Source organism: Amborella trichopoda, chromosome 1 (assembly GCF_054954075.1).
Source record: "Amborella trichopoda isolate Santa Cruz 75 chromosome 1, AtrichopodaSantaCruz75HAP2 v2.0, whole genome shotgun sequence".
Classification (NCBI taxonomy): domain Eukaryota; kingdom Viridiplantae; phylum Streptophyta; class Magnoliopsida; order Amborellales; family Amborellaceae; genus Amborella; species Amborella trichopoda.
Window position 1 is genome coordinate 45,447 of NC_142336.1, and position 24,308 is coordinate 69,754.

General features: G+C 34.3%; 1 protein-coding gene and 1 long non-coding RNA gene across 43 annotated transcripts in view; one reads left to right on the forward strand and one right to left on the reverse strand.

Moving 5' to 3' along the window:
- Positions 1 to 136: 136 nt before the first annotated feature.
- Positions 137 to 2,447, reverse strand: LOC148783460 (uncharacterized). Its single transcript, XR_016048921.1, has 3 exons — positions 2,373 to 2,447; positions 2,177 to 2,283; positions 137 to 399 (listed from the first exon to the last, which is right to left on the reverse strand). It is a non-coding gene; the product is annotated as an uncharacterized LOC148783460 (long non-coding RNA).
- A 972-nt stretch (positions 2,448 to 3,419) lies between these two features.
- The window catches only part of LOC110006457 (uncharacterized), a 36,271-nt gene continuing 15,382 nt past the window's right edge, over positions 3,420 to 24,308 (forward strand). For 6 of the 42 annotated variants that reach the window (XR_016049293.1, XR_016049201.1, XR_016049277.1 and 3 more), the window contains exons 1-3: positions 3,421 to 3,652; positions 4,787 to 4,884; positions 5,291 to 6,778. Coding sequence is in view for 7 of the 42 variants with exons in the window: in XM_088857586.1 (XP_088713712.1) it covers positions 6,764 to 6,778 (15 nt within the window). In the remaining 35 variants the exon portion in view is untranslated. Of the gene's footprint in view, positions 3,653 to 4,786; positions 4,885 to 5,290; positions 6,779 to 24,308 lie in introns of all 42 variants that reach the window. The other 36 variants (XR_016049432.1, XR_016049590.1, XM_088857586.1 and 33 more) reach the window with 24 other exon arrangements.

Sequence of the window (24,308 nt, forward strand, 5' to 3'; positions counted from 1 at the left end):
GAAGGAGAATTCCTGCAGTTACTAAAGTCTACAGAACAGTTAAAAGATATGATTAACCAATGGAAGAAGCTTTTCTTTTTTTGGTTAGTCGAAGTGGTAGGATTTTCTTCATTATCTTCCTCATAAAGTAATAGACATTCTAACAATACTTATATCTCTAACCATTTTTTATGAGTTAAATGGCACTCATTTATTAAAATTCAGTCCAAAACATGGCCCAAAATAAATAATAAAATGGTACATGCTTCCTAGAAGAAAAGTTCTAAGCCACTGCTTTGAACATGTCGCATATCTCTTTAAATGCCAATAAGTAGAAAAAGGAAGCCTAACTCACTTCTGCACTCATTTCGGCTTAGTCGCATACTCCGTATCTTTCATCACTGCAAACATGGTAGCAACCTGCAAGCAAGATGATTCAGAACCAATATATTAACATCTCCAGATTCAAGAATAAGAACATCCAAACACAATATCCATATGCACGCGTCAAATAAACTCACAAATAATACCAGCAACCCTAATCTTATTCCCTGCAACGCACTACCCAATACAATTGACTTGATGGCAAGACAATGGTTTGTCAAAGACGTAACAAGCACTGATCCATAGTTTGCTATATCACCTACTCCAAAATGACATTCCATTCCCTCCAGTTTTTAACAGTACAGAATAAAGAACCAACCTCAACAAAGTAGAAATTATTAAAAAGCATAGCCAGCTGGACCTGCGAAGGTATAGGTTCATTCCATCTAATTAGTACCATCTCCAGGAAAAAAATATACAAAAAGATCATCACAGAAAAGATTTTCATCAAGATATTTCAAGGAACTGCTACCAAATGGGAGAAGAAGGATTACATCATATCTAACTCCCTCTACGTACATTATTTTTAGGTCTAATATGGGTCAGATTATTCCAGACCTCACAGTCCTAGTTAACCAGTTGTTCCAATCCCATAGTCTTTATAACACAGGAAATATAAACAACAGCCAAATGACATCGAGTTTTTTCATGCATTTGTTAGGCCAAACAAAGTAGTTTTTCGTTTTCTTCCTTCCTTTTTTTAGGTCGTGATAGAAATCTTATCAAAACTTCACTTCAGTTTCAAAGCAATATGTATTAGCATTATCAACTGCCCCTTAAGGGGATTCCAACAATTACAAAAAACAAATTGTGTAAATTCTCAATATGAGTTATAAGATTTTTTTCTCTTTTGGGTGTTAACAAGTAGCATGATTTTCTTGAATGACAATTGCATCACAAATTTCGATGTCATTCCATCCAATGATTTCAGCATGGCGCACCAAACCAACCAAAACCATGATCCAACCAGTGTTTTTAGGACGAGGCCATCGAACCAATGGAGGCACCACTTCGGTCGAACCAGTCAAACCAAACCAATTCACCAGTCTAACTAATCAAATTTTGAAAAAAAAAGAAAAATGAGAATAGAAAAATATAAATGAACTAACTGGAAAACGAAAAAAATAACTCAAATATTTTTTAAGAGAACTACAATGAAAAAAAAAAAAAACTTACTTTTCCTCACTAAAAATCAAATCTACCCAAGCAAAAAAAATCCAAATAAACACCAAAATAACCCAACATAACATCCATTGTTCCATAGAAAAACCAAAAAGGAAAACGAAAAAGGTGTAAACTTAATCATTCATATCAAATTAGGCATAAAATTCCAAACTCCAACCAAAATCTCCAATATTGAACCCTAAAAAGAAAAGTAATTATTAAAATAACCCCACTATAACTTACATAGTCCAATGAAAGGCAAAAAGTTCATAAACAGATGACGCGACAGGAAAAAAAAACAATTTCAAAAAAATAAAAATATTGTTATCAAAGAAAAAGAAATCAATGAAGAGAAAAACAAGAAATATGAACAGAATTCTAAACTCCATTCAAATCAGATACCTAAATTTACAATTTCATCAAGAATCACAAATAACTACAGAAATCATAAAGAAGTGTAGGAGGGTTAATTTGTGGTTTATCACAGAGCAGGGAAAATGGAGAAATCAATCATGGATAAAAGTTAATACTATAAAGTATCACCCAAGAAATAACGAAACAAGATCAAACCCTTAAACAAGTGAAACCTTAACTTCCTAATTCCTGGAGAGTTTCAAAATAAAGAGGCTACGAAGCACAAATTTCTCACGTATTGTTGCCATGAAGAAGGTCTTCTTGGAACCATCTGCTCACGAAGAGGGTGATGCCTCTCTTGCTTTCATTGAAGCAGAGGAAGAGCAAAGAAAAAGATGTAGCCTTCAAAACAGAAAAAAGCAACAAATTCACATAACACTTACACTTGGTGATTGATAGAGAAAGCGAGAAAGATTGAGGCTCCTTCTCACAGAGCGAATGGTGATTGAGAGAGAGACAGAGAGAGCATAGAAGGGTTTTTCGAAAAAATAGGGTACCGTTTAGGATGTAGCCGTTTAGGAAAGAGCATAGAAGGGTTTTTCGTAAGAGTAGGGTACCGTTTACGAAACTAGCCGTTTAGGATGTAACCGTTTACGATGAGAGAAGGAGGGCATTGGATGTAGCCGTTTAGGAAAGTAGTCGTTTGATAAAAAGCTGAAGGAAACATCGACTTAACGTTATGTAACGGATGGTATTTTTTAGTGTAATTAATGTGTCATTGCTGTTACTTTAAAAGTTTATTTTTTATTTTTTTAAGTTTCTAATTTGTTTATTACTTTCGAAAATGATAAAATAGCTATAGTATTTTGAAGGTCTGATGTTTAAAAAAATCCCCCTAGTGAACTTTTAAAATCCAAAACTAAACACATTTGGAATTAATTTTTTTTAAAGTTTGATATTCCAAATCTGAAATTAGTTTAATTCTTAATTTTGGATTTTTAAAATCCAAAAAATTAGGAAAAATATTAATTTGAGATCTTTGGGTTTTGAATATCTATAATTTTAAAAAATGCGTGGTTTTTATCAAGCTGAGGCTCTAAACAATCAAAATAAAGCGTACCCTCAATTTTTGTGATAGCCTTAAAATATATTTTTCATCTTTAATTATAAAAGTTAAAGCTTCAAAAATAGCGTAAATCGAATAGATCTATGAAAACTTTAAAAATAAAAAAACTAGACAGTAAAAAAATGTGTTACAATATACATTATTTCCAAAACTTGAAATACGCTTTTTTAATGTGCATACATCTTGATCTCAAGATTATCAAATTGAGAATATTTATGTATCAAAACAACCTCTTTTAGTGGAAATTTTGAGGTGGGCTCCAATTTGATTCTTTATAGCCTCAATTCAATATAAACTTTTTCCTTTTAAAAATAACTTAATCTGGATTGGCAATTTGAAAATAATTCATTGTTTTGTTGTAGTAAAAAAGATATTAAAATATTAAATATAAATGTATATTAAAGCTAGAATTTAAAGCTCTTGTGTGAATTGTTTGATTCAAATTAAGTGGTTCTCTTAAAAAATTAGGTGATTTTGTCGTGATAAATTTGATACCCGATTCTACAAGGGAATTGACCTAGTTGCCATCAATTATCATTCAAACAAGCAATTTCAAACTTAAAATCGACAATTTCTAAAACCATGTGTAACGCTTTCAAGGGAGAGGGAGGGAGAGAGAATGACAGACTCGAAGGTTGCTTTTAGGTAGGGTTGATGCTGTTGAGCTTCAATTTCTAGTGGCTTTCTTGAGCTTGATTGGAGCGTGTTTTGAGATTTTGATGGCGAGCGTTTTTTGGAGTTGTTTCTTTGCTTTTCTAGGGTTCTAGGGGTTTGAATTGTTTTTTTCTAGGTCTAATTTTTTGGTGTCCTAGACTACAATTCAAAACATCCTTGCCATTTAGTTTGTTTCATTGTTAGAATTTAGAAGGGGTACAATCTCATTTTTAGTCTCATCCCTTTGTTTTTTAAGGATTTTGTAAGTTTTAGTAATGGTGCTGGCTGAGAATTTGCAGGTCATTTGATCACTTGAAGTTATTGGTTAATTTTGTTGTTATTGTATGTAATTTGGCTTATGATTTAACTGGATGTCTGGATTGTGGCTTCTTTTAGTGTGTTTCTATGGTTTCCTGTGTTGAAGTTCTATTTCTAGGAAGGACTCTTTTGTGGTGCATTCCTGGGTAACTTTCATGCTAACATTTTGATTTGATAGTTTACTTAGTAGGGTTTATCCAAGATTTAGGGGTCAGAATTGTGTTTTCTAGGTCTAATTTTGTGGTTTTTAGTATTTTTAATTCCCATTTTCTTGGTAAGGTTATAGTCTTGCTTTCCCGTCTTTGTTCTCTATTATGTAGAAATTTTCTGTTAAGTTTTGTTGTAGAAGCGGATGAGACTTTGCTGGTTATAAGATCACACTAGGTCTTTATGGAGTTTATCTTTTTTTTTGTCCATGCGTTTATGTCTATGATTTGCCTGTGTGTTTGGATTTGGACGTCTTGGTATTTTTTTAGGACATGTATTGTTGAAGTTATGCTTCTAGGGCTTCTCTTGTATTTGCTTATCAAGTATTTTCTTTTCCTTTTTTTTTGGTATATTTATTTTTTAATGGAAAGGCCATATTTTGGAGAGTCTAGAACTCTTATAGGGTTTAGGGAATGGAATTGTGCTTCTGGGGCTTATTACGTGGTTTCCAGTGGAATTTTCTTCTCTCCCCCCCCCCCCCCCCAGTGGAACGCTTAGTTGTCAAAGATGATTTCAAAGCTCAGACGCTTAAAATTTTTATTGATTATCTTGCTCATTTAGGTTTTTAAGTGCTTGGCTTTTTTTTTTTTTTTTTTGCAGGGAAGGACGCTATCTCCTACAAAAGTCAGACTCAAGCTTAGGGGAATTCAGACGAGCAGAAAGGAGGAAGAAGAAAACTCAAGATCTTGATGACCAAGGTGAATGCAAAAACTTTATATGCATTTTTCTTTTTCTTTTTTCTTTCATTCTTTTATTGAGAATTTGGTTTTGGAAGGTAAAGTTCCTTTTGCTTGTAGTTGCCCTTTCTCTCTCTAAGCTATCCTTTAGTTGCTCTCTCTCTCTCCCTCATCATCACCAGTAAGATACCCTTAACTGCCCTTTCTCTCTTTAATCTATCCTTTGTTTGCTTTCTCTCTCTCTCTCTCTCTCTCTCTGAATCTTGCATTTTGTATGCTCAGTCTTATTTACAGAGATTGTAATAGTCTCTCTCTCAGACTACCCATTAGGCCATAACTTGTTATGTTTATTCTCGTATCTTTTACGGTCTATTCTGTCTTGTACGCCTATATACAAAATGGATACATATATTTACAAATGTCAAAGCATGGTGTTGCTCCATTCAGAGTAAGATGGAAAGGTATGGGGTTCTACTAGCCTTTGTTAGTCGATTTCTTGAAGCGATTTATTGATGGTGACAAATCTTTTAGATTTTTTATTTTTTATTTTGGAGAGAGAGAGCAAGAGTTCCGCTTCAATCTCCACCTCAATCTCTCTCTAAGAGCTAGGCTTCAATCTCTATTTCCATTTAGACTTCAACAATGACGAGCCTGAGAAAGCTCAATCTAAGGCCTGAACGAACCAAAGAGAGAGAGAGATTGTCGTCAAGGGGAAAAAAAGACGGTTGAGGTAGAGACAAACCCAACGATCATATATTTGTTGAGGCCCATTAGTTTGAATTTTGAAGTGTTGTTTTTACCTTCTTCTCCTCCTCTTTGTTCTTCTCTTCTCTTTGTGCTTTCTTTCTGCTTCGAAACCCTAGGAGCAAGTGATATTTTCCCTCTCTCTTTCCTCCTCTTTGTGCTTTCTTTCTGCTTCAAAGCCTTTGTTCATCGCTTTCTTTCTACGATTCTCTTGTTGTTCCACTCTTGCTCTGCAAACCAGTGTTAGGCTTTCTTCTACACTAGTCTACATATATGGGTGGTGTTTTAGCTAACCCAGAGGACATTGAATCCAGGGAGCACGAAGAGTATTAGCGTTTCTTACGTTGAATCCAAGTCACAGGTATTTCCCTTCCAGGGATTTCTTCTGGTTTATCTTGCTTTGCTTTTGAAATTTTGAGGTGCCTTATATATGGTTTATCTAGTTTTCAGAGTTTCTTTTTGAAGGTTTATGCGATTGATTTGTTGCTATAAGCTTGGAATTTGTATGTTTATTATAATTTGATTTTTATTAACTTCTTTATTTATTTTCTTTAGAGTGGAAGTTTACTGGTATTATGTTTAGGATGTGATTGTTCCTATAAATGATTTAATTTAGTCTATCTTTTCATGGATTTACTCCTCTCACTTAAAGTAGAACATACGTAGCTTCATTGAAATTTAGTTGTAGGTTCATATGGTGTGCTGTGAATTATGAGTAAAAATGGTGAGTTTCATTTTTTTAACTTAAAAATGCTAGTTACTATAAAGCCTATTTGTGTGACATTCTTCATTTTCTTTGTTTATTTTTGGCTGTTTAATCAGTCCATGAGTGAGGGTTTGACTTGAAATGTAATTTTGATTCAGTTGTTTTCTCCATTCTTCACTTTCGTTTCTCAACTTTTGTTTTGTTTTGTCCTTTTATTTTCTCATTTTTGGTTTGTTTCTTAAATATGGTTGTCTCTATGGTCCATTTTCTCATATTTCAAGTTGTTTCTCATATTTTATTATTCTTCCTCTTTTTTTCCTTGAGGGTTTTTTAGGCTGGATTTGTGTTTCTGCTTGATTGGTTGTATGGTGTACTTACTTCCCTACGCTGAAAGAGGTCAAGTTCCTTTGTCTAGTGCCTGGCAAGACTGGAAAGACAACTCTTCTACACATGTTGGAGAATGAGGTAATATACTTGCTATGGATTTTACTGATTTGATGTGTTTGTCTTGTTTGCATTATTTATTGATTTGTGCTTTCTTTTGCATGATTTATTTCAAATCTTGTTTAAGTTGCACAAAGAATGGAATTCTTTGATGAACAAAGAAAATAATTCTTTGTATTGGTCACATTCATCTGTGAGTTAGTTATCCAGGGCTTTCTTAAATAAGCACCTGAAAGAGAAACTGTAAAATAGGCGATCATTTCTCCATAGCAATATTTAGTTATAATCTAAGTGATACACCTACTTAGCAAGATTAACTAGTTTTAAACTGTAGAATAAGCTACTACTTGTAATTTCCTGGTAATCATTTCTAAACCATTAGAAGTGATTGGCGCAAAGTTGCTTTCCATGTGGAGCAGGTTTTTACCACATCATGTTTCGTGTCCAACTGCATGGCGGTTGTCTGGGCAACATGCATTCAATCAATAAATGCACAATTAAAAGGCATACTCGGTCTATGAACCATACTGTTAAATTTCATTTATTGAGAAGTAGAAAAGGAAACTCTAAAACCTTATCCGATGATATAAGATAACACATTCCAAAAAAAAAAAACAAAACTCGTCGGAGGATATAATATGGCTATACTTATTGAGCCATCATATGATATTTCCCATAAGTATGAAATATCACTTTATAATCTATGAGTTCTCTAACATCCATTGTTGATGTGATAGACGCTTAAGAACCTATCCAATTTGCCTTAGTACATGTTTGTGATCATTGAACCCAACAAAAGGACAAATTTTCTAGAAGCTGAAAAGTATTTTCTTGTGATTGTATTGAGTTAGGGGGCACGTTTCATTTGGAACTTGAATTTAGTTGCATTCTAAAAGTTGTTTTCTCCTTAGGGTGCTCAGAATCCAAAGATGACTTGCTTCTCTTCAACTTTTTCCGCGTTAATTAACTTGGTGTTTCACAATATTATAAAATCAAGTGGTCCCTTATGTAGATAGTTTGTCATTCAGATTCTCATGTTGGTTTTGTTAGCATTAACATATTAACATATACAGTTGTTATCAGCGTATACACCCTAGTGTTGATTTGCGAGTCAGTTTTTTAGGATTTTCTTATTTTTGCCCTCAAAAATTTGAGGCTTGCATATTTCCCACATTTACTTAATGTTTCATTTCGATTTTCGAGTGATATATTTGCTACAATTATGCACATGATTTAGGGTTATGTTAGTCGTTCACATCTTTTCTTATATCACGCTGATGATTCTTTCGATTCTAATCTTTTACTCTGGCTGTGTTTATCTCATGTTTCACAATATTATAAAATCAAGTGGTCCCTTATGTAGATAGTTTGTCATTCAGATTCTCATGTTGGTTTTGTTAGCATTAACATATTAACATGTACAGTTGTTATCAGTGTATACACCCTAGTGTTGATTTGCGAGTCAGTTTTTTAGGATTTTCTTATTTTTGCCCTCAAAAATTTGAGGCTTGCATATTTCCCACATTTCCTTAATGTTTCATTTTGATTTTCGAGTGATATATTTGCTACAATTATGCACATGATTTAGGGTTACGTTAGTCGTTCACATCTTTTCTTATATCACGCTGATGATTCTTTCGATTCTGATCTTTTACTCTCGCTGTGTTTATCTCATGTTTCACAATATTCTTTTTTTTTTTCTACTTTATTATGTATTTTCTCACATTCTTAAATGCTTTGTATGGTGGTGGCATTTATTATGTTTGAATCATTTTTTTTATTTTTTGGTACTGGTTTGAATAGTTTCTAGATAGAAATTTTTTTGCCTTTTATGAATGTCTCTAGAATCTAGATCCATTGGGTACTTTCTCTTGCATGGACCAACGTTTGTGAGCATTTGCTATCGCTCTCACACCCTCTCTTGAACACAAAAGATGAATCTCTCTCACTCATTTCACATCTATTTGTGTATGTGAAGTGTGGACATATAAGCATGTCTTACGTATGTAGTCCATATGTGAGAGAGAAAAGAGCTAGCTTATTTTTGGCGTATGGAGCTTTTGTTGAGTTGGTTTGTTGGAACTTGAACACGTTTTGGACTCGAAACTCATTTAAAATGGATTGTCACCTCATTCCTTTAATGATAATGTACTTTTAAAATTTAGTAGGTATATCATTCACCATTGGTATGTGTTAAAACATGGTACACCATGTGAGCATTCGTCCTCCACTACACCGTAACCATTAAACCCATTGATCCAAATTGATTGTTGGTGTGGACATATAAGCATATGTCTTACATATTTAGTCCATATGAGAGAGAGAGAAGAGCTAGCTTATTTTTGGCATATGGAGCTTTTGTTGAGTTGGTTTGTTGGAACTTGAACACTTTTTGGACTCGAAACTCATTTAAAATGGATTGTCACCTCATTCCTTTAATGATAATGGTACACCATGTGAGCATTCGTCATCCACTACACCGTAACCATTAAACCCATCGATCCAAATTGATTGTTGGGCGTTGCACAACTATGCAGATAAACGATAATGTCATATAAAGTGATACAACTACTTAGCACGATCAACTAGTTTTAAATAGTAGAATAAGCAACTATTTATTGGTGCTTGTAATTCTTAGCAATCACATCTACTAGTAAAGGTGAAAAGTTGTTCTCTATATAGAGCAAGTTCTTCCCATGAGTTACAAAATAAATGTGTTCTCTAGAAGGGTTAACCTCCTTTTATAGAGAACACATTTATTTTGTAACTCTCACATTCATGGTCTATAGGAGTTGAGATGCAAGTGCAACTCCTGCCTTAATTTCCTTAGGTGCAACTAATTAGGATTAACAAGTTGTCACCAACTTGTTAATCATATGTAATGAGCTAAACCTGTCATTAGTCCACTAAAGACTCACATAATAGGATGTCATCCAAGCATTCCCACAATTTGATAAAAGATATTTATAAAATTAAATAAACTTTGTATTTTTATAATATCAAAACAAATTCTTATAAGGAATCAAATTCCAAATGCACCACTGGGTTTTCCCTCCAGTGACATTGGGTTTTTCCTCTAGTGCGACATCCTATTAAAGCACAAAAATAGATCCAAGTATATGGCATTGCCTCATGCTAACCAATGGGATTTCACATATACTTCAATATCGCTTTTGTACCATATTGTATTTTATCACATTCTTAAATGTTTTTTGTGGTGATGCCATTTATTATGTCTGAATCATTTTTTTTATTTTTTGGTATTGGTTTGAATAGTTTCTAGATAGAAATTTTGTTAACATTCTATTTTATCTAAATAGCATGAAATCAATGCACTTTGAATGTGAAAAGTATTTGGAAGGTTTCAATTACAAAGCTTTTATGGTAAGTTCTTTATTGCCTTAAATTAGAAATTTGTTCGCATTCTATTTTATCTAAATAGCATGAAATCAATGCACTTTGAATATTAAAAGTATTTGGAAGGTTTTAATTACAAATATTTTATGGTAAATTTTTTATTGCCTTAAATTAGAAATTTATTCACATTCTATTTTATCTTAATAGCATGAAACCAATGCAAATCAGCGTCCTATTTCAAAACATAAGTCTCTCTCTTTTTCAAAATTTAAGTTTCTCTCTCTACCTAAAGATAAGTAAGTCGCTCTCTTCAATAAACACGAAGCACACATTCATTAGCTTGTCATTTACACCATGGTCTATGAACCACATGCACACCATCATCCCCATGTCCATGACCATAGACATCATCGAAAAGTTGCGTTGATGTTAATACTGTAAGACATTATTTTATATTTTAGCTAAACCTCTTAATGCACAAAAGGCAGCTTGCGTAATTTTAGGCAAAGCTCAATATTCATTCATCTAATCATTTGTATGAAAATATATGGAGAGGAAAAGAGAGATATACTCTCACATTTGCTATGTACGAAAGAGAAATTTGGTGTTCACTATTTACTTTTTTATTTCTAATATACCCCTCTAGCAATTATACATATTGTGACAAGACAACTATTTATGTAAAGAAATTCTTGATTTGAAATATTTCATGGTGATCAATGCTTATGAATATTCCAAGTTCAACAATATATGTATATTTGTGATAATATATTTTTCCTCCCTTATTTTTTTACAAGATTATGCATTACAATATCCTTGGAAAGTGTAAGCCTATTGGCCATGTTGTGTAAGGATATTTTTTTTGAATTAATCATGTTGTTCGTTATTTTTAACCTAGTTGCGACTTATTTTTATTTATTTTGCTTACTATTCTTCTTTATATTTAGAAACTAAATTTGTACCCATGAGGATGCGATGCTAAGCTATTATTTTTCATTGAGATGTAGTAATCATTGACACCTTATAGTGCTCTGTGTATATCCACATAACATTAAAAATCTTTAATGATGTATCGTGTTAGATTGAATTATCGTATTATTGATAGCTATTCATTGGATAGTGGGAGTAAATCATCATTACCAAATTAGAATTGAATTTGTTATCTCGATGGTGATCAATGCACATTAAGAAAGTCATGGAATTGCTCATTCAATGAGCATTCTCAATGCCTTGAAGAGGACTCAAACCTCCACCACCTAAAGCTTTGTCAAATTGTTATTGTTCTTATTATTTTGACCTATGATTCGAATCTGTGCTTTGGACTTAAAGACCAGTGGTGGATGACATGTTTGAGAAACATGCAGAAGCAATGGGCCTTTTTTTTTCTCTTGGCTAAGAGATAGATGTAAATAAAATCCAACGTGTTGGTGAATAATTGGTAAGGTATATGAGAAATCCCATGCAGGTAGCATGAGGCAATGCCATATACAAAACTATTGATGCAAGAAATCCAAATGTGGTGTATGACCGTATTGGCAGGGTATATATGAAATCCCATACAAGTAGCATGAGGCAATGTCATATACAAAGTTGTCGAGGCTATGAAATCCAAGTGTGGTGTATGACTACTTTGGTGGGGTATATGTGAAATATCATGCAAGTAGCATGAGGCAACGCCATATACAAAGTTGTTGAGGCGAGAAAATCCAAGTATGGTGTATGTCCACTCTGATAGGGTATATGTGAAATCTTATGCAAGTACCGTGAGGCAATGCTATATACAAGGTTGTTGAGGCCAGAAAATCTAAGTGTGGTATAAGACCACATTGGCATGGTATATGTGAAATCCCATGCAAATAGCATGAGGTAATACCATATACAAGGTTGTTGAAGCCAGGAAATCCAAGTGTGGTGTATGATCACTTTGGCAGGGTATATGTGAAATCCCATGCAAGTAGCGTGAGGCAATGCCATATACAAAGTTGTTGAGGCCAGAAAATCTAAGTGTGGCAGATGACCACATTGGCAAAGTATATGTGAAATCCTATGCAAGTAGCTTGAGGCAGTATCATATACAAGGTTGTTGAGGCCAGGAAACCTAAGTGTGGTGTATGACCACATTGGCAGGGTATATGTGAAATCCCAAACAAATTGCATGGGGCAATGCCATATATATGGCTATGGAGGCCAGAAAATCTAAGTGTGGTGTTTGACTACACTGGCTGGGTATATGAAAATCCCATTTGGAAAGCATGAGGCAATGCCGTGTATAAGAAGTGAAACAGCCTTCAGGCCAAGTAGGAGTCGTTGGAAATGTGGCATATCAGGCCCTTTTCTCTCAAATTTTTTTTTTTTTCCAATAATGGTGCAAAAGCCATATTGAAGTATATGTGAAATCCCATGTGGTTAACATGAGGTCATGTCATATACTTGGATCTATTTTTGAGCTTTAATAGGATGTTGCACTGGAGGGAAAACCCAGTGTCACTGGAGGGAAAACCCAGTGGCGTGTTTGGAATTGGATTCTTTGTAAGAATTTGTTTTTATATTATAGATATACAAAGTTTATTTAATTTATAATATCTTTTATAAAATTATGAGAATGCTTGGATGACATCCTATTACGTGTCTCATTAGTGGACTAATGACAGGTTTAGTTCATTACATAAGATTAACAGTTTGGTGACAACTTGTTAATCCTAATTAGCTGCACTTAAGGGAATTAAGGCAGGAGTTACACTTGGATCTCAACTCTTATAGACCATGAATGTGAGAGTTACAAAATAAATTTATTCTCTATAAAAGGAGGTTAACCCCTCTAGAAAAGATAGTGAAAAGTACAAAAAAATAGAGATGGAATGTGAATGAGATTCACCAAAGATGACTCTCAAGGTTACCTGTCACCGCATGGCTTGGTCTATAAGAATTGGTATGGAACCTCAAGTCCCTCGTGTGATTTAAGGACAAATCCGAGTAATTTTATTTTTTCAATTTTATTTATTTATTATTATTTTTACTGGGACTAACATCGTTGTCAAAGATGGAAGTGCTGCTCGGCCTCAGCTGTAGCAATTTGGCTTGAGCAGCATCTGGTTCAGTCGTTCTTCTAGGGACTCCTCACCTTGGGCCTTTCTTTGCTCCTTACCTCCATCGTCTGCCATGTCTCCTCTAGCGAGCAGCAGCTCTTATCTGGTTGCCCTCGCTCTTGGACCATCAGAAGGGTGTCCTAGATCTATATGCTTCTATTCACATAGCTTATCTATTTCATCGAAATTGTAGGGACATTAAATTGCACGCTATGTTAACGAATATTTAAGGAAAATAGAGAAACTACATAAAATAACTAATTTATGCTCACTATGCTCCATAATCTCTTCGGGTATACAAATCCATTTGCTCGTTTTTGGAATGCCAAATCCTCAGTTTGCACTATTGAGTGTACGACGCAACATAGTTCCTCGAAGGTAGCCCACATTTATGTCTAGCTAGCCTTCCTAAACAATAATTGTGACACTTTTTCCATTCAGAGATTTGTTGCTGCTTCTCTTGTTCCCACTACACAATGTGCATGTCAAACCTATCCCCACGTGTGCCCATCTTTCGGGATTCCTTCGATTCCTCCCTACTGCGCCTTTATATATGAAATACGTACTAAAAAGAATTCAAAATGAGAAGTAGTCACTCCAAACATAGAAAATTGAAACAAAACAATGAGCATTAGCAAAAGAAATAATGTTGCTCATTAGCAGCCGCAATGTCAAGATACTAAAGGCTCGCAGGTCTACTGTACAGTAGGACGGACCGATTTTGGCATTACTAAAGAGCATTGAATTTGGCCTAAAGCCTATTGAAAAAAAATTTCATTTTTTTTTTTTTTTATGATAATGTTGACTAAAGTTTTTTCATGGTTCAATCACAAAAAAGTACAACCGTTTTCTTTTGGAGTCCGCATAGCGTGGCTGAACATGGGCCATGTATACCCAATCTGATGGGCATCCCACAATTGTATATAAAATTCACAAACCACTCTGACAAACTTCAGTTGCGATCTAGGCCAAGTAGTTTTATATAGCCAATCTTGGTCCGTACCCTAGTCATAAAAAAATTGATTTCTCACTTCAATCATACCTAGCCAGGGGTCATGAAATTGTAGTAAAGAATTGAGGATATTGTTAATTGATGGAGCTTATTATAGTGTCTTTATTGTGTTGTGGCAACCCTAAATTAGTGAATTTTGTTATCATGGAATGAAACAACATGTTGAAGCCCTTGATAACGATCCACTTCTTGTATTTTCAGAGGGATTTTGTGAATAATGTGTTCATAGGTATGTCTAAGATGGTATGTAACTATGTTCATTTGATTTCATTTTAGGTGTGCATTAAGAAATAATCAACATCATAAGACTCTGTTTATAGACATGAATTTTGTTTTGGTCATTTATGACCTGCTTGTTAGATTTAATTATAAACTGATGAGTAATTGGTAAGATGCATAACCGCTTTTATTTTAGTTGGAATTCTTATTTCCTCTTCCCAATTCTATCTTGATAACTATTGAATTTTTCATTTGGCCCATGGGATCATTGGATCTGGAGTCATTTCATTTTGATTTGTCATATGCACAATGATATTGTGCACCTCATGAGTTTGGCAATATTTAATCTGCTCATAGAACGTGTGAGTAGCTGAATGGATTAGATGAATCAAAGATGCAGCTTTTAGACATGTTTTGGTGTGTGGCTCTACCACTATATCCGATTAATCTGTTGACGCTTCTGACCTGATTAATCTGTTGTTGCTTCTAACACACCAGTAGACAATCTGGTGCGGCTCACCAAGTATGTCATTTTTTGGTGACAAACATGGAGGCATTTACCTATTCACATCTAGAAATCTTTTTTATGTTAATTTTTCTTATTTTTCTATTACCTTAATTATGTATAGATACTTTGGTAAAAGAATAATATTTATAATTTTAAAATTCATGTTTTATTCTTTTAAGATGTTTAAGATATTAAGAACTTTTTGTGGTAATAGTACTAAACTGGAGAGTAATTTTTTGTATGTACCACCAATGATTCAGAGGAAGATAGATTTCTAACCCCTCTCGAGTGGGATCATGAGTTCCCTGGCACCCACTCTTTGGTGCTTCCCAAGCCCGCCTCAAATCATACACCTATCTTGCTAGTTACCCAGTCCCTTCCTCGAGGGCCTAATCCTTTTCGCTTTGAGCTGTCTCGGCTCTAAGAGCCTGGCTTCCCCTCTCATGCCTGTAACCATTGGGAGTCCTTCTCCCCCCTTGTGAATGGGTGGGCCAGTTGTATCTTATAGAACAAGCTTCAAATGCTTGAAGTTTTCTTGAAATCATGGAGCTCACAGCTCCCTGGAAACTTATGATACCAAGAAAACTCCTTTTGAGATCTATTTAACACTGCGACTTCATTGAAGAACTTAGACATCTCTCCCCTTCTGAGCTGGATTCTCGATCCATCCACAAACATGATTACCAATACCTCCTAAAGAAAGAAGAAATTTATTGGGCTCAGCGGGCCAAAGTCAAATGGCTCAAGCTTGGCAAGCAAAATACAATTTACTTCCACAAGATGGCCAACTGTTGAAGAAGGGAGAACTCTATTACCCACTTCAAGATGGGGGACTGAATTGTTGACTATGCCAATCTCATTGAAGCAGCGGCTGTCGAAAATTTTTCCAAGCTTTTCTCTTCCCCTTCTGGTCCTAGGCCAGTAATGGCGGACCTCTCCTTCTCTTCTATTTCTCCCTTATCTGCAGCCTCTTTGGAAAGCCCTCTTTAAGAGGACAAAGTACTCCAGGCCATTAAAGATCTCAATGGAGACCGGGTCCCCAACACTGACAGCTTCCCCATAGCCCTCTTCGAAGTCTTTTGGGATAACCTTAGGACTGATATCATGGCTTTCTTTTCTTAATTTCACTATCGAGCCACTATCCATAAGGCGATGAATGTCACTTCCATTGCCAAGATCCGCAAGAAAGAGGGAGCAAAAGAGCTTAAAGACTTTCGACCCATTTGTCTGATTAATACTTCCTACAAAATTCTCTTGAGGGCCTGGCTTCCCGCCTTAAACGTGTCCATGGTCAGGTGATCTTATCATCCCAAGGGACCTTTGTGAAGGAGCGCCAGATTCTCGATGGGGCTCTAATAGCACACGAATGCATACATTCCTGCTGTGGTGCAAAAATCCCAAGCTTGGTAATCAAAAATCTTATGATCATGTGGATTGGGAAATTCTTGATGAGACTTTGTCCAAAATGCCATATCCAAAGGGTGTATTTCAAAACCCTAAGTTTTGGACTTTATTAATGGCACATCTAGGGGTTACTTTCATGCTTTGAGAGGGCTCTGTCCAGGGGACCCTTTTCACCCTTACTATTTACCATAGTGGCTGAGGTGTTCAGTGCCTCACTATCTATATCAATTATATTATATATTATATAATATTTATGTTATCTCATAGTATTATATAATTTAAGTAATTTGATATAATGAAAAGATATATATTAATATATTATTACTTATTAAATAGTATATAATTATTATTTATAAACTAATATATAATAAATAATAATACTATTTATAAAATAATATATAATAAGTAACAACACTATTTATAAAATAATATATAAATTCCTTCTTCTTCCCTTAACTTGTCCTTAGGGGAAAGAGCACTTGTCTTTCAACGAAGTACCGTATTTGATGATAAGAGAGAAATCTACCGTTTTATTCGATTAACGGTGGTTAGGATGGGAGTAGCATTGAGAGCAAGAATGGTTTTGGCTTTAATAATTTTTTTTTTCAGATGAATTGTTTTGTGCGGGCCAGAGGTATAAAGCATCAATCTATCTTAAAGTGGGAGGCAAATAGGTGGTTCATTTAAAAACAATTGAAACTAACGATCTAACTGTTTTTTTAATTGAATTATTATTTTTAATTTTTAAAATTTATTTATTTTTTCATATTCATGATCCCCATGTTTTCAAAAATAAATTTATTGAAGCGTCCGCATTTCTACATTTGCGGGCTTAACTGCATGCTAACCGCATCTATTTTTATATATTTAAATATTTTTATATTTTTATATTTATTTTAATTTCTATCTAGTCCTCTATTGGCTTTTTAGCTCATCTTGGCTAACTCCGGCTCGGCTATGGCTATGGCTATGAAGAAAGAGGTAATAAATAGTCTAGTTGAGAGAGAAAATAAAAGGGAAAGAGACGACACATAAGCAAAGAATTGGGATATGGAAACCCTAATTAACTTTTAAAAATTTGAAGATTGTCTATTTCTGATTTTTTGACAACAGTTTGTAGCTGAAATGAAAAAAAAAGATCGTTTAATATGGGAATAAAAAAGGATGTCCAAAATTTGTCTGGTGTTCTAAAATTTCACTGAAATTCCACAATATCGCTATTTCAAAATTTCAATGAATTTCGTTAATTCCAAACTTCCACAAATTTTCTTGTGGAAACGTAAATTTATGTTTATGGTTTTTTTTTTTTCGTATTTTGACTATTTTTTTTTTTCACACTATCTCGACTCGGCTTATATAGGCTTGGCTCGGCTTCGCTTGGCTTGCTTCGGCTTGGACAATATCTGCTCGGCTCAGATAGACTTGCTAGGCTTTTATCGGCTCATTTCGGCTAAAAGCAGTGAAAATTTAATTCAACCAAGCGGACATGAGCTGAGCTAAGCCCATAAAAGCTGAGCCGCGTCGATGTAAACTGAGCTAAGCCGACACAAGCTAAGCCGAGTCGAGCCGTTTTAAGCCGAGCCGTGTCGAGCCGAGTGTAGCTGAGCCGAGCCGAGCTGTACAGTATGAGCCAAAGTAATAAAAATAGGCACATTTCACATGCCCGACCTCTTTTCTGATCATCTACCGCTCTCATCTTTCTTTAATCTCTTCTTCCCCACTCACAATCTCTCTCCATCTCCCAAAATCTCTCCATCTTCCTTCTCTTTCAATTTTCTGGACTCTTCCCCCTCTTATACTATGGCAAAGTCCAACTACCCAGACTAACTTTCATTCTCTCCCTCTATAGATCCACACATTTTGCAAACCATCTTTCTCTCTCGTACTACAAACCGTTTGTTTCTCAACAATCACCGCTCATGGAGGATTGAAGACCCTTTTTGCTAAAAGGCTGCTATATAGGGCATTAAAACTTACTTCGTAAGCTGCTCTAGTGAGAGAAAAGAGGAGCTCTTATCTGGTTATGGATGTGAAACCTGGCAAGGCCATGTCTGCTTCCTTGGAACTCCTCAATGAAGCATGCGATGAATGTAGCAAGGTTTGTGTAGAGTATGCCATGACTTCTTTTTTTTTTTTGTGAACGATAGAGTATGCCAAGACTTTTCACCTAGGTATTGCTTTCTCTCTCTCATTGCTCTCTCTCCTATTGGAAGTAGGCTTGGGTGTGAAGGAAGTTAGAATGGGTACTCTCTCCTCTCACTGTTCAAAAATTTCAATGGGTACTGTAAATGGGACAGGCATTTTTAATGTTTCCCTATTTCTAATTAACATTTCTCTCTAAACTAAATTATGTAGCATTATTTATACTCTCCCTGAAGAAAAAAAGATTGATTGGCTACTTCTCTATTTTCGAACTTGTAATTAGCTACAGTACTCTCTTCCTCTCTCTACTGCTCTTTCTCTCTCTTCTCTTTACAGTAATGTGACAATTTTAAGATAGAGGTGGACAGTAATGTGACAAAATCTTAAGATAAGAAATGAATATATGAAATTTTTGCACTATAAATGAGGTTCAACAAAGCCTCAATAAGGATGCATACTCTGAAGAGATGCCATGCATAATTAAAGTCAACTCGTATTGACAACAACTATATGTCATTTCTCTTCTCTTTCCTGACCCATCTTTTGGACTGTCTGGATTTGATGGTTTCTTGAATTTTACATCTATTAATTCTTCTTTCTAGTTCATGGCATTGGTTCTATCAGATTTTGGCCTGCCTTAGTTCCAGGGTACAACAAGGGTACATTAAAGAATGAAAAAAACATAAGAATTATATAAACTTGTGGGATCAATTTATGTATATGTAATTTGGATATGCTTTACAATCGTTTGTGAGTTTTTATTGTCAAATGCCCTATTTTTGTTTTTTTTTTGTTGGATTTTTCTAGAATCTCCAACCCTAAACCATATTTTGAAATCCAATTTGTTATATTCTTTTGAGCTTATTTGGATTCCTTACATGTTGTTCTTAGTTTTGTTTCTGGTTTAAATATTTTATTTTATTTATTAGCATTTTAAAGAAATCTTTTTTTTAAGGGGCTTTTGGGTCATGCACAGGCCTAGTCCACTCAACCTCGCACTTGGCTGAGTTACACGGGCTGCTTCCAAGGCCCAAGCAATGTGGAATAACACTGCTTATTAACCATGAATGTCTGTCACACACACAGACATGGCCATGGTGTAAATGCTCATACATGAACCCATTCATTTCTTTAACATTGGGAAATTTTGGTAGTTTACTCATGAATATTATTTTTAATAGATTATTCACATAACATTCCGAATCAACCAGTATTTTACTTCAAGGGTATCAAAGAAGACTCCCCATCATATTTAATCTCCTGTATTCGAGCTAATCGCCTCCTTCGAAAAGGGTGTCAAGGCTTTCTTGCCTATATCAAAGAAGATAGGAAGGAAGAGATAAATTTGGATGCCACTCCGGTTATCCGAGAATTTTCCAACGTTTTCTTGAAGAATTGCCAAGATTATCGCCTGACAGGGAAATCGAATTCTCTATTGAATTATTGCCAGGGGTAGCCCCAATTTCTATTGAATTATTGCCAGGGGTAAGATTCCTTATGAGATTAGCCACCCGTAATCTTATGGGAAAAACTGTAACTTCATCTCAAAAACTTAGAGTAAAGAATAAAGAACAAATTATTATAAATGATATTGAGGAAAATATTCAAAATTGGAATATTCCTAAGGTACCAATTCACGATGTTTATAATAAGGGATCATTTAAACTCAAGATGGGTTATGCCATCAAGACTGTAGAAGAAAGTCTATCAGTAACTCAAAACCAAGAAGACTTTCACCTACTCTCAAAGAAAGTAATTGAAAAACATAAAGAAAATAATTACAAATATTTACACATTGGCCTTATTCAAATAGCCGAAAAACCTTTGACCCGTTTAGGGTTGAACACTTCTGTGCTTGTATGCCTAGGAGATAAAAGACAATATTTTCACAGACTCTCTACTTGGCATGGTTGAATCCAGCCTTTGTAGTGGTCCAATATATTTTAATTGTTTTCCTAATTTTTCTGTTTCTTTGACTGACCCAAATATTTTAGACATATTAACAATAAATCTAAAAACACATGGATTCAACATGATCCATGGCTCACAAAATTTGGCCATAGTATATCGAATATACTATAAAGTCATGAATACTTTAAGTCCAAATACTTTAAAACTTGATCAAAAAGATCAAACAATATTATTTCAAACAAATATAGAAAAATCTAATATGATTGTCCCAAAAACCATAAAATGGTCAGATATTGTATTACCCCAATCATGGGCATTACAAAATGCCAACCAACCACAAGAAATTCCTCAACATCATATTCCCAATCAAATAATAGAACATACAGATGGAAATATGGAATTTAAATTTCAACAACCACAAGTACAGGATGATATTAATATCAATAGGAAAAGAAATATTAAAAATAAAATACCAAGTAGAAAATCCTATTCTCATAATCCAAATGTTATTATATTACCTCCTACTCAACCTTCTTCATCAAATTCAGACATTCAATTTCAGGGAACACAAAGAACCACAGATAATGTTGTGATTCCTACATACACATCCAAATCTCATACAACACATACTACTGAACCCAGTATCGAGGAATTACAAGATTTTCAAGTATGTACTCTACAAATAGAAGAAGATACTTATGATAATAATCAATATTCAGATGAGTATATAGCAGCCTATCTAGCAGCTAAGCTAGAAAGGAAAAAGAGAAAAATAAATAAAGACTTTATCAAAAAAGATTATTTATCAGAAGAGAATAAAAATATAAGAGAATGGTATTTGAGAAAATTTCAACCAAGATTAATAGAATTGATACATAAAAAATATAATAAATTTTTACACAAGGAAAGGTTAAATATAGGATTTTTTCAATGGTTCAAAGAAATGTGTATAGAAACGAATATTACTATTCCCTCGTTTGATAAAATTCAAACAATAGAAGAAAAAACATACATTAGCACTGATGGTACTACAACAGCTAGTATACATCTGCCTGAAAAGAGTATTATACTCAAGGCAGCTATTCCAAAAAAGAATGAGCCTACACAACCTCAATCACTATATGACATAGTGGCTACACCCTATAAAATCATACCTAAAGAGTTAAATAAAAAACAAGAATACATTCCTCATATTGTGGAACAAAACAATTATACAAATTTATATTTACAATCTTTAGGAAAGCAAACAGAAAGAATAGAAAGAATTGTATCCAAAGAAAAATCTTCTGTTACCTCTATTCCTAAATCAGTATTATTTAAACCACCTCCTGAATTAAATAAACATAAATTTCACATTGGAGACAATAATAAATCCCTTATGGATCAATTAATATCAAAACTATCCCAGTTAGATATTAAAGGAGTACCATCACCTCAAATTCATATTCCTCCTCCAACCATTATTCCTCAACCACCTGAGTCTTCTGACAAAGGAAAAGCCATAGTAATACCTGAGCATGAAACAATGATGCTTGCAGAAGAAGAACCAATTATAGAAGATGCTATCCAAAATCAAGAAAAAGCATTTATGGATACTACTCCTATAACTGAAACCATCAATAAGATAGCTTATGGAAAATATTGGAAACCTATAACAGCCTTACCCTATCATAAGAGACCTACCCCTGTTGATATTCAAATGGAAGAAGATCCTATACAACAGGCAGTAGCCTATTCAGGACGATCAATAGTTAATTGGCAAATTGATGGGTTATCTGAATTAAAAATATTAGATGTTATGAGGCATATGACAATGTATGCTTCTGCAAATAAAATGGCAGGCAACCATGATCAAGAGGTTGATAAAGCAATAGTTAATGGATTTACAGGATGGTTAAGAGGATGGTGGGATTTTTATGTAGATGATGATACAAAACAAAGGATTCTCAATAATACAAGACAATGGACAGGAAGAAATGAACAAAATCAAGAAGTAATATACACAGAGAGTGATGCTGTCAACACTCTAATATATACAATTACTTTGCACTTTGTAGGCAGTACATCATTGCTAGCAGCAAGATCAGAAGATCTGCTCTCTAATTTACGCTGTCATACCCTATCTCATTATAAATGGTATAAAGATGTATTTTTCTCAAGATTATTAATAAGAGAAGATTGTCAGCTAGACCACTGGAAGGAAAAATTTATAGCTGGTCTTCCATATTTATTCGCAGAAAAAGTCAAAGAAAGACTGCGAAAGAAACATAATGGAATAATTGTCTATTCATCATATACACTTGGAGAACTCTATGCTGAAATATGTGCTGAAGGTTTAGCCTTATGCACGGATATGAAATTAAAAAGACAACTAGATAAACAAAAGATCACGAAGAGAAAGGAATTAGGTGATTTTTGTGAGCAATTTGGTTATTACCTTGATAAGAAAAATATGCCTGACAAGTTATACAAGAAAAAGAAAAAATACAAAAAGGAAAAATATAAATCCAAAAATAAGGAAAAAGATAGAAAGTATTATAAAAAAACTAAAAGAAAGCTAATCAATAAATTTTCCCCTCATACAAAGAAAAGGAAGAAATTACCAGTATGCTATAAGTGTGGCAAAATAGGACATTATAAACACCAATGTAAATTAAAAAAGAAAATAGAATCATTAAATTTAGATGATACAATAAAATCAAAATTGTATAATATAATTTCCTATGATTCTTCCTCCTCCACTTCTAGTGATTCTCATCTAGACCAAATAGATGATGGTGAGCTTATGTGGACAAATACTTCTGATTCTACCACTGATACAGAATCCTCTAATTCAATAGAAGACAATGATTGTAATTGTCCTTTACCCCAACATAATGTTCATACACTTACTCAAGAAGATAATTTCATCTTAGATATTATTGACAAAATTAGTGATCCTAGTGAAAAAAGAGCTGGCATTACTCAATTTATTAATATTACCAAAAATAAATCAAAACCAATACCTATCAATAAAAATCCAGATGAATATAATTTTTCTGCTATAATAAAAAGAGTAAGTGATCAACACACTTCTCAACAAAAGGAACCTACAATCTCTGATCTCAAAAAAGAGATTAAAGAAATAAAAACAGAAATAGTACAGTTAAAAAGTAGAATTCAATCACTAGAATTACAACAAATGTCTCAACAAGAGTCTGATACAGATGAAATAGAATTCAATGAATTAATAAATTCTGATCCAAATCAAGTATTGGATACTCCTGAATCCTCAGAAGTACACACAGTACCAATTCCTTCTGTCAATTTAATAAACAAAATAGTTGTACAAAAATAGTTTGTTCAAGTCAAAATTATAGTTGCAAAGAGTTATAGTTTTGAAACCTCAGCTCTGATCGACTCAGGAGCTGACTTAAATTGTATAAATGAAGGACTTGTACCTAGGGATGTGCTGTAGAGCCAATGCCCTCATCCTATCTTGGCCTTCCATTTTGCATTGGCCTTCCTCGAATCTAGTTATGGAACCCGGTTATAGACAAAGTTGAGAGGCGCCTGGCTTCATGGAAAGGGAGATTTTTTTCACCAGCCTGCACAACCCTTATCAAGGCCACAATTTCCAGCATTTCCCTTTTCTTCATTCTTTATGCCAGCGGCCGTAGTCCCTAGACTGGAAAAACTCATGTGGAAGTTTCTTTTGTCTAGCACATGACCCTTCCTCTTCGGTGGCAGAAAGCATTTCTGGTCCACCTAATGCGAGATCCTAGAACCCAAATTTCAGGAGACTCTTAGGTGACCACAAGCTTCACCAATTTTTTAATCTCTCGGCCTTGCTCGATTCGATATTTTTTTCTCCCACAGGCCCTGACAAGATTTTCTGATCCCCCTCTCCATCAGGTGCCATCACAGTTGCTT